The following is an 11,587-nucleotide window of genomic DNA, read 5'->3' on the forward strand; positions in this document are numbered from 1 at the left end:
CGCTCTCATATTACCGCTCGCTTTCACATCACCCCCGTTGCTAGTGCTTTTCCAGGTGCGCTGAATTGACAACTCAGTTGTTAAGGCTTATAAGTATTCTTTACCTCCCCTTGTGTCGAATCAATAAATTTGGGTTTTACTTCCCTCGAAGACTGTTGCGATCCCCTATACTTGTGGGTTATCAGTTACTCAAACATCATGTCAAAGTATTTATGACTATGCTCTGTTAATTCTTAATATAAGATTGCATGGAGTTTTACTTTCTTGTGGAGTATAGATGTGTTGCGTCATCTCTATGTTAGGATGTGATGCCCATATGAATGCGTATCTTACACATATTGAAGTTATATTCTGATTACCTCATTGATGAATTGCTATTGTCCACTACAACTTTAAAGAGATCGTAGACAAGTGAACACATAAACTCCGGTCCAATTTTAATCATAAGAAACACCTTTCCATTGCATTTATCTTACTTTCTATTTGCAACATTATTTTAATCTGAAAATACAAAAAATATTTAATTATCTTAATTGCACACAAAAACCCAAAACAATCATCTTTGACTGCTTTTACTTAGTTACTTTACTTGTCTAGTTTACTTTACTTGTGTTACTACTATTATTTATTATTACTAAACGAAACCTTTTGCTTGACAACCACACGGTGGAGTTGGAGACATAAGGCTTTATTTTATTTTACAGGATTGCTAGAAGAAGAGGGAGAGAGATAACTCTTTACTCAATTCTCCGAGAGACTTCGATATAACCCTCGAGTTACCCTTGTGGGGAAAATACTCTGCGGACACAACACTCTGCACTTGGAGTCCCAACATCATCACAAATTAATAATGATTGATTATATCACATAAACTAGAAGGAATAGATGCATTTTAGATGCATCACATGTCCTTGCGGAGGTGGAAAACATGTGAGCGAGAGGGGTGAAGAGGGCTAGGACCACGAAGTAGTAGGGAGGCGGTGGCATCCTGCCTCTCTGAAGGCGAAGCAGGAGGGGCATATCTCGGTATCTACGAGTCCGCCCTCTCCCGTTCAAGGGTTTTGTTCGGGAGAGGAGATAGGATGAGGGATGCGAATGAGAACTGTTCATCCCTGAATGCATCACACATTCGCATTGTTGAGCTTGACATTGTTCGCATCAAGAACCGAGCTGGTTCTCTCTGGGATCAGTGTTGAGCTCTTGGCCTCCATAGGCTCGGTGAACCAAATCATTTTATTCAATGAAGGTAATGGGAAACCCCTATTTTGTTAAAAAAACTTATAATAAACACTTATCTTTTTTTTTTCGTTTTCTACGAGATTCGACATGACATGACATTTTAATACTACAAGCATCATCGTGGCGCCGAGGATGGCAAGAACGACAAAGTTTATGCGGATATTTAAACCGAAGATTGCTCGGCGGTTCAATGGATGTGACGAGTTGTGCAGCATGTGCATGAGGTACTTGCTACCAGTTCGCTACATCAGACGAGGGCTTTTTCGCATATTGGATGTCTCGGATATGGTTGTTTCCGACTAGTAGCTAATGGAGGGATTTCGTTATTCTCTAGAAATAAGACCCTGTTAGCTTCACCCATTATCGGATGTATAGGTCGAGATCTCATACTCTATTTTGACAAACTACTCCGTCCGATTTATATTAGTTGATGTACCTAGTTAACATAATACACGATCCCTATACGAAAAAGTTGAGTCAACTTATCTGAATCGGAGGGAGTATTTTTTCTCGATTATTTATATTTTAAGTATCTTACGAATCCTAAAAGCGCGTCTAGTCTAGGAGGAAAATATTTGAACCGTAGCACCATGATGATCCACCCCAGCCCGGCCCTCCAGGCTGCCAGTGCCCAGCGCCAGCCAACACCCCACGGCGTGGCGCGGCGTGAGCATGAGTTGTCTGCACGCACAAGCACGGGCGCACGTCGTCCGTCAGATAGGCGAGGGAGGCCACTTGTTCGTTGTTGGCACAATTTCCCTGCCCCGAAAAAACAAAGAAACGCTGGCAAACACCGCACCGGGTCGTGGGGCCGAGAGAGCCAGCCGGCCCGACGAGCGCGGCCATCCCCTCCGGAAACGCCCGCTGCGTATCGCCTCCGCCTCGCCCGCTATACATACCCCCCTCCCGTCCTCCCCACCCCAACCCTACCGCTCAAACTCGCCTCCCTCCTCCTCCTCCTCCGCCCCGTCGTCGCAGCACCCACGAGACCTGCTGCCCCGCCCCCGGATCCCGGTAACCATCCCTCCCCCGCCCCCGTCTCGATCCGCCCCGCCGTAGATCCGCCCCGCATTGCTCGCTCCCCTGCGTTCCGCTGGGCGTTAGACCGATCTGATCTATGGCAGTTTCCCCTTTCCCGACGCGGATCCGACCGGATCTCGGGGAATGGGAGCGCCCGCTCTAGTTGTTTTTGTTGCTGCTGCTGTAGCCGCGGATTCGAGATCTGCGATCCGCGCCCGCATTTTGCCGTGCGATCTGAGAAAAAACCGGCGACCGTTTCGGATGCCGAAATGGTCCGATCTGTGCGCTATGTCCATTGTTTAGTCTGGAAGAGTCAACTAGTTATTAAGATGTGCTAGATTTAGCCTCGCCGGCAGCCTGCATTCCTTCGATTGACTTTGTGCCTTGGCGCGAGCTTTCCCTGCAGGTGAAAAATGGCTGACGCCGAGGACATCCAGCCCCTCGTCTGCGACAATGGAACCGGTATGGTCAAGGTAAGCAACCCCCATCCCACCTCAACATCTGTTCATATCAAACCCCGTGCTCCCTCTAACATGCCGCACCCCAAATCCTCCCTCGCAGGCCGGGTTCGCCGGAGACGACGCGCCGAGGGCCGTCTTCCCGAGCATAGTGGGCCGCCCGCGCCACACGGGGGTCATGGTCGGGATGGGGCAGAAGGACGCCTACGTCGGCGACGAGGCGCAGTCCAAGAGGGGTATCCTCACCCTAAAGTACCCCATCGAGCACGGCATCGTCAGCAACTGGGACGACATGGAGAAGATCTGGCATCACACCTTCTACAACGAGCTGCGTGTCGCCCCCGAGGAGCACCCCGTGCTGCTCACGGAGGCGCCCCTCAACCCCAAGGCCAACAGGGAGAAGATGACGCAGATCATGTTCGAGACCTTCAACACGCCCGCCATGTACGTCGCCATCCAGGCCGTGCTGTCCCTCTACGCCAGTGGTCGTACCACAGGTCAGCTACTTCTTCTCTTCTTTTTGAGCTACTATTATAGCCTTTTTAGAATTATTATTAGGATTCCTCCTCAAATTTATAGTAGTATGCTTACTTACATGTAGATGAGATTATTATTTTTTGTAAATGTTGCAACTTATCCTGAGATTAATTTGTACTAGATGGCATGTGGTAAATATTTATTAACCATGAGTGAGCTTAATAATCTATATTGAACTGTAGCCTTTAGAATTACCAATCTGGAAAATCTGCATGCTTATAGGTGAATTTAGTTTGTGAATATAGCAACTTACTTTGAGCCAGCACTAATTTTGCTGTATGCCATGTGGTACATAATTGTTAAACTGAACCTGGTTTCACATGTGTTACTTGAGACTTCTGTGGGAACATGTTCATGTTGTTGCTGTGGATTGGCACTCTTGACATGATGTTGTGGTTTGTTTGACCTGTCAATAGTAACTTAACACACCCTCTTGAACTTGTCAGGTATTGTGCTCGATTCTGGTGATGGTGTCAGCCACACTGTCCCCATCTACGAAGGATATGCTCTTCCCCACGCTATCCTCCGTCTCGACTTGGCTGGTCGTGATCTCACCGACTACCTCATGAAGATCCTCACTGAGCGTGGTTACTCGTTCACCACCACGGCCGAGCGGGAAATTGTCAGGGACATGAAGGAGAAGCTGTCCTACATTGCCCTGGACTACGACCAGGAGATGGAGACCTCCAAGACCAGCTCTTCTGTGGAGAAGAGCTACGAGCTTCCTGACGGCCAGGTCATCACCATCGGTGCTGAGCGGTTCCGTTGCCCTGAGGTCCTCTTCCAGCCTTCCTTCATTGGGATGGAAGCTGCAGGTATCCACGAGACCACCTACAACTCCATCATGAAGTGCGACGTGGATATCAGGAAGGATCTATACGGCAACATTGTTCTTAGTGGTGGTACCACTATGTTCCCTGGCATTGCTGATAGGATGAGCAAGGAGATCACTGCCTTGGCTCCTAGCAGCATGAAGATTAAGGTTGTTGCTCCCCCTGAAAGGAAGTACAGTGTCTGGATCGGAGGATCCATCTTGGCATCACTCAGCACCTTCCAGCAGGTAAATAAACCTTTTGCAGCAGCATTCTACCATATTCATTTCATTTCATGGGTTTTGATTGCTTTGGCTTACACTGTTGCTTGCTCTTGTTGCAGATGTGGATTGCAAAGGCTGAGTACGACGAGTCTGGCCCATCCATTGTGCACAGGAAATGCTTCTAATTCTCCGGACCCAAGAATGAAAGCCACGGGGAGCCTTTATCGCAACCCTCCTGCTTCGTTTCTCTCTTTTTTTGTTGCTGTTTCTTCATTAGCGTGGACAAAGTTTTCAGCTGGCCTATCGGTTACCGATTTCTTCTATCTATTCACAAAGACTGTAATATCTATTGCTACTTGTGCTTCTCACTTGTGATTTTGGACACATATGTTCGGTTCATTCAAATTTAATCAGATGCCTGATGAGGCTACTAGAGAAATGGTGTTCTGATTTGTCATGTGTCATCTGTATCTTGTTAAGTGAATAATATGAAAGTGTCTTGATCCCAGTGTTGCACAATGGTTTTGCTATGCATCAATCAAAATTTCTTGTGTAGTTAATTTGGATCCTAGAGCATTTGTGAACACTTCAAACTGATGTTGCGTGCCTTTGCACCGTATGCTCTCTTGATCCCAGTGTTACATAATGCATTAGTGAAAATTTCTGGTCTAGCTAATCTGGATCCTAGAGCATTTGTGAACATTTCAACTCTTTTAACGTAATCCATTTGAAATGGTGAGTGTGTTGTTGTTGCGTGCATTTGCACCGTCTGCTTTCCATCGGTCGGGTCCTATGATCCTACCTGATCTGATCCGATGCCTTCCTTTCTTGGTTGCCGTGCTGCATAAAATTCTGCTGTTCAGGCTTTAGCAGCACATGAGGTCGCTTTGCTTGCTGCCTGAAGTGGTGCCGTACAAGACATTCCTGTAAAGGGAGAATCTTCTTTATTTTCTTCAAACAAGATGCGAGGGAGAACGGGACCATGTCAATGTGATGACATGATGCGCACCTGTTGCAAGTGAATTAGAGTAGGATATTTGGGATCTCACAGGTTGGTGCCATTTGGAATGATCGTGCGCAGCCGCTTTGACAGATGAGCTTCCTATCTCTTAAGACCTGATCTCTGGTCCAGCGTTGATGGATTCCGCTGGACTTGTTCTAAGAAAGCGTCTCCAGACCTTGTCTTTTCAGCTATGTTAGTGAGTATAATTGGGAATGTTGTATTTTTCGTTGTTTACGTAACATCACAATCTGGGTTAGATGTTGCATGATGCATGGAAAATCCCAGTTCTTGGTTGACGGGTTCTTGACAGAAGAGACAAGGTCTGAATGCTGCAGGTTGAGCTTCGACAAAAAAATAGATATGGTTCATATCCACATACGTGAGGTAATTCAGCACAAGTTCTGCTACTCTTCATTTAACCATAATTTATCATATTATATCAAAAACACATCGAGTTCCGGAGAATATTAGAGCATCTCCACTCCCCAAAGCGTCCCCCAAGAGCGCCGGATTGAGCGTTTGAGAGCCGTGTTTTGTTCGTGCCGCGTTTGGAAGACGTCGCTCCCCAGCCGCGTCCCCCAAACGCCGCCCCCAAATATTAAAAATACTTTTTTTTAAAACATATAACCATTTATCAAATATAGCATGTATAGCATATGAATAAAAATGTTTGTGAGGATTGTTTTCAAATTGAAATACAATAAACAATAAAACAAGTAAACAAATATAACAAATAGGGCTAGATGCTAGATCAAGGTGCCACGGTGGCCAAGTGGCGGTGGCGCAACGACCGGCTGGAGCGCCAGCCGCGGCGACGGCGCCTACTCTCAGTAGATCAGCCGCTCAAACGGCCGGCAAATCCAGCGGCGGCGGAGGGGTGGGAGGCGCGGGAAGGAAGGAGCGACGAGAAAAAAGGCGCGAATCAACTGTTTATGCAACACGTCGCCGACATGTGGGAGCCCGCGTCGCTAAGCGTCGCTTTTCGTTGTATCCGGCGTGTCCGGTGCGTCCCCTGTGAGACAGGGACGGGCTCGGGACGCCGGACACCGTATCGGGGCGCGCCGGACAAAAATGGGCTTTAGGGGACGCGGTGAAACCGTTTTTTGATCCGGCGCATCCCAGATTGTTTTGGGGGACGCTTTGGGGATGCGGCTGAAGATGGTCTTGCACGGGAGCTAGATACGAATATGCTCTGTTATCGCAGGGGATTCTACCGATACTGTTGATAATGAAAACGGCAAGGGGTGGCGAGTTCTTCAGGCGGCCGGAGACCGATCTAGCGGGGGCGCCGTGGGTTGGCGAGTAGGTGGGTTGATTACTGGCCGAGTAGCTTGGAATCGCAGGCCACGGTCTTCATCTTGCTGACCTCCTTCCGTGGTCTCCCCGTCCTTGAATTGTGCGTCTGTCAAGACGAATGTTCAGACGTTGATGCAGAACCTGTAGGCGTGCAGATGGCCTGTGCAGAAAAATGAACAAACATGCCACCTTAATGCAGTTTCCTTTGAATCCCTACAAACTTTTGGTGAAAACTTTCAAGAATCTACTACATCTGTTCATTTTTTGATGTCGAAAGTTTTGACTAAATTCAAATATATCTAGACACTCTTTAATGCATCGATAGAGGACAGAGATTTGGTGCACATGAGCACCACTTGGAAAAATAAATTTAAAATAATATTTCTAAGCTTCACAAAAATCTGAAAATAAATCATGATGTAGCCAGTATTGTATCCCATAATCGTGTAAATTTTCAACTAAAAATAATGTGTATTTTAGACTGCACAAAAATAACAAATGCATAGATCTGAGTATAGTGATTCAAATCTACAAAAAGAAAACAAATTTTGTCATTTTTGTATAGGTCAAAAAACAAAACATTTGAAATTGAGATTTTGTAGGTTAGTGGGTACGTAATTAGGTACTTTTAGAATTTTATTACATAATTTTTTAAAACATATAAATATAATTTTACTTTTTTTAATACGGTGAGAGCACTGGTGCCCAGGATCCAATATGACTTTTCGATAGATATATTCAAATTTAGACGAACCTTCCGACATCAATCAATGGACTGCGGGAGTATAACTTTTTATTTGTTAATTTCACACATCCATATCTCTTCAGTACACAAACGCTCTCGCTAGATTATTATCATTCATTCACGAAGGTCGTTTCTCTAGCTGAAAAGCAGGAATTTCATGCAAACATTTTTCAACAAAGAAAAACATTGCGCTAGAAGAGCGAGCTCCCTAATTCAATTTGTGACAGAACGTACAGATTATAGTGCCATGTTCATCGCAATGCACATCGATTAACAATCCATTGTTTCATTTCAGTAACCTCAGAAATGGCAACCTGAAGAGTAAAACCTGCCCAGATCTTCTTCCCTGGCATATCAAAGGGCATCACGGTGAAGCTCACAGTACCAAAAACATTTGCCCAGCACAAAACCATCCTTGGCCTCTTTTGTCCATCTTTTCAGTATGTAAATCTCGGTATGGCTTCTACATAAAGAGCTAAGAATACTCTCAAAAGACACAGGACACCAGAACTACCGAACTTGCAACAGCTAAATTCAGCTCTGCTGCAAGATTTATCATAGCTGACCATGCATGTGGCCTCAGCGTCTTCTTTCGTGGCTTTATATGCAGTAATAAGCACATAATTATCAAGACCAGAGACATACAACCTTACAATTCAACGAATTCATCCTCAAACATGTTAAAAACTGTCCTTGTGTATATGCCCGACACATGTCTCAGCATGTTTTGGGGGTTCTTATAGCAGGAGTTAGAAGGCGTGGCAAGATCTTCTAGAGCTTCCTTTTTTGGCTCACCTGCCATCACATGTTCAACAATGAAATGCAGTAAGGCAGACAGGCAAAGCTGTTCTTGTGCAGCGTTGAATACATCTTCAGAATATACAAGAACCCATTTTCACAGAAAACTGGAGCCATAAGCTGTCATCTCGGTCATACTTATCAAGGACTTGTTTCCAGCCCGACTCAGAAAATTTGTGCTGTTTCGGGCCCATTGATGCAGAGAAAGAATTCTTCTTCAAAGGAAGTGCAGCCAAAATAAAGAATGGCCAAAGATTCCTTGCTGCATCTGTTTAGTACTGGAAAAACAACAATGATGGTGTGTTGGTGGAAATACTTTCGCTGTTGCTCAATCAATGCCTTCATGAACTAGATAGTTATTGACGCATGAAAGTGTGAACTTATTGCTATGTTCCAGTTCTGAAATGGCCAAACATATGAAGCCTCAACGAAATGCCAAAAATTACACAGTGCACATGACGATGGAAAGAGGTGACCTGAAGCGCTAAAAAATTGTCATGATAAAATAATTGCAAGGATCATTCAGCAAAGAGAGATAACAGCATCTCCACCGGCGGCCCCGATAGCAATTTGGGGTCCGGGGTCGAAAATGGGCTCGCACCGGCGCGCCCCAAACGGCGCCGGCCAATTTTGGAGCCCAATAGAATCGCCGGCAACCCCGTGCCGGCCCCTTCGCCAAGGGCGCGAATCGGGCGCACCGGCGCCTCGCGGAACGACGGTTTTCACGGGTGTGGGCGCCTTGTTAGCGAGGGGACGCGGCGGTTCGCATCGGAAACGACGCGGGGAGGTTGGTCATCGGCGTTAATGGTCTCCCGCACGGAAACCAAAACGGCGAGGGCAGCGATTATCCACGCAGCGTCCACCTACCTTACCCACGCGCCTTCAATGCGCGTCCGCCGCCTTCCTTAAAACCACACCGGCGCGCACTACTCTTTTTTTCCCCGCCGTCCATCCCTAGCCGCCGCCGTCCTCAACCTCCGCCCGAACCGCCACCCACCCGCGCGCGAACAAATGGCGCACAACGACCAGGCCGGCGGCAGCGACGACGGCATGCCACGCTCGACGCAGCTGTCGTTTGACGAGGCCGACGTGCTGTACTGGCACCGGATCCCCGAGCCAGTGCAGTTCAAGTTGCCGCACGGCTGGCACGTCTCCAACGGCGGCTTCGCCGTGCCGCCGCGAGGACCACAGATGATGGCCCTCGTCAGGGAACGGCGGGCCTCGATGACGCCGGAGCAGAGGAGACTCCCGGAGAATGCCCTCGGCAGCCCGAACTGGGAAGAGCGCTTCGGCCGCGAGCGCGCCGAAGAGGTCGTGCGGATGGACAATCCCTCCGGCGGCCGCTTCAACAACGTCGGCCGCCGTGCCTGGTGGTACGGCCGCGACGTCGACGCCACGCTCCGCGAGTACGGCTACCGTCCACGCCACCGCGGGCAACGGGAGCCAGTCTACTTCCCGCAGACGGCGACCATGGCGCCGACGCACGCGCCGCAGAGGTCGCTGGGACGAACCGCGGCGTCCGGAACCTCCCGCACCGGATCGTCCGCCGTCGGGCACACGCGCTCGGCCACGCCTCCTTCCGGAGGCATCTTCATCCACGATGACGCGACACGACGCGCGTCCTCTGCTCCGGTTCGTCCGACGACGAGGTCGGGCCGCCGCTCCCGCGTCAAGGAGGAGGACACCTCGCCACCACTTCCGCCAGCAAAGAAGAAATGGTGGGAGAAGGAGGCCGAGGCGCAGGCGGCCCTCCGTGGCGACGACGATGAGGAGTTCCCCGCCCTGCAGTACATTGTCGGCCGCTCCGTCGACGAGGACTACCGGCATATCGCGATCGACCCGCGGCAGGCGGCGGTGTGGTCCGCTAGGGACCACGGCGCCAACTACGTCGACCTCGCCGGACCATCGGAGCTGCCGGCGCCAAAGGAGGAGAAGGCCGACGAGGAGGAGGGCGACGACGCCGACAGCTGGTCCTTCCCGTCGTCCAGCGGCGACGACCTCGACTCCTTTCGCCGCTAGATGTTTTTATTAGTTTTTTAGTTTGAATTTGTGTTCAATTTGTATAAATTTCGTTCGAACTTCGTACGAATATCGTTTTCAACATTTGAATTTGATTTTCTAAATATATCGGGGGCCGCCTGTTTGGGGGCGCCGGTGTGTGAGCAGCTCCCCCAAATGAAGGATGTTGTGTCGGCGCCCCCCAAACGGAGGTGCCGGCGCCCCTGCCGGCGCCTATTTGGGGGCTACCGGTGGAGATGCTCTAACAGTTGCATAAATTATTTTTTCGAGAAAATGCAAAAAACAATTGCCCCTCATTTTATTGAACAAGAAGCTATCATCTGGGAAGCATTGGTGCCAGCATATTACCGTAAGTATACTCAACTACATGATTAAAAACAGCATAGATTATCAAAAGAGTACAGACTACTCCCTCCATTCACCATTGTAAGATGTTTTAGATTTGTCCGGAAATGCATGCATCTACGCACGTTTCAGTCTGTATCTAATCCACATTGAAATATCTAAAACATCTTATAATAGTGAACAGAGGGAGTACATTCCTAGAGTTGCATACTTTATTGAACTACAACCAGCAATGTAGTGTTTGTTCCTGTCCAACCTACAGTTGTCCGATATTAGTCTCAAGAAACAACAAAAGAGCTCCGGTGGATCATGAGTAAACAACCACATTAGACCGGTGGTGATAGCACACTTTTCAAATAAAAAAAGAGCATCTTGCTACACTAGAAATTAAGTCCCAAATACAAGTTTCAAATGGTACTCGGGGCTAGAACTCTAATACAACGAAATCTGACGTGAAATGATACTTGGGGAAGCTGAAATTCCCTGGATTAGGTACTCAATGAGCAACTACAATAAAAAGAAAAGCATCCTGCTACACTAGAAATTAAGCTAGACTACGCGACGAAAGCTTTTTTCTTCAGATAACATGTAAACACTGCCGACCATATTGATGCAATGCGATGGACTCGGTGAGAACTGCAGCAGCCATCCCTTCACATGGAGAAAACTCATGTTCAGCAACGTGAAAAGGAGCTCTGAAACAGATATCATATCCTAGGCTATATCTCCTCGGAATACTAATGACAACAAATAAATCGTTGAAGCATTTTGACACTAATTTGTTGGCGTGCGGGAGTTGAATACTGCAGCTGCTGTTTGTAATGAACTAATAACGTAACGAACTATTTCCTTCTAGAACTTCTCCCACCAGAGCTCGGAGCTGGTTTCTCCACAAGCTAAAGCCAAAAAGTAAGGGTTCAATATATTACTTTGAGCTTACAAACTAGTATGAAATAGCTATACCAAGGGAAAACTCTAGGCATATCCAGAAAGACACTCGTATCACTTTACAATCTAAAAAGGAGCCATCTATCTCAAATCACCATCATTTTTAATTCCCTACAGATGGAAAGTTGTTTGTGGCCTTGTGG

At 47.7% G+C, this 11,587-nt stretch overlaps 1 protein-coding gene across 1 annotated transcript; it reads left to right on the forward strand.

The window, feature by feature from the left end:
• The first annotated feature begins 2,195 nt into the window (after positions 1-2,195).
• LOC124704102 (actin-1) lies at positions 2,196-4,798 on the forward strand. The gene is made up of 5 exons (XM_047236346.1): positions 2,196-2,253; positions 2,666-2,732; positions 2,821-3,214; positions 3,701-4,314; positions 4,410-4,798. Exons 2-5 carry the CDS (start codon positions 2,673-2,675, stop codon positions 4,473-4,475), a joined length of 1,134 nt encoding a protein of 377 aa, XP_047092302.1. The 5' UTR covers positions 2,196-2,253; positions 2,666-2,672; the 3' UTR covers positions 4,476-4,798.
• The last annotated feature ends 6,789 nt before the right edge of the window (positions 4,799-11,587 follow it).

This window comes from Lolium rigidum, chromosome 3, assembly GCF_022539505.1.
Source record: "Lolium rigidum isolate FL_2022 chromosome 3, APGP_CSIRO_Lrig_0.1, whole genome shotgun sequence".
NCBI lineage: Eukaryota > Viridiplantae > Streptophyta > Magnoliopsida > Poales > Poaceae > Lolium > Lolium rigidum.

Coding starts and splice junctions, on each gene's coding strand:
- LOC124704102 (XM_047236346.1), top strand. CDS start 2,673: ATGGCTGACGCCGAGGACATCCAGCCCCTCGTCTGCGACAATGGAACC. Junction 2,733..2,820: donor ATGGAACCGGTATGGTCAAG/GTAAGCAACCCC, acceptor CCTCCCTCGCAG/GCCGGGTTCGCCGGAGACGA. Junction 4,315..4,409: donor CACTCAGCACCTTCCAGCAG/GTAAATAAACCT, acceptor CTCTTGTTGCAG/ATGTGGATTGCAAAGGCTGA.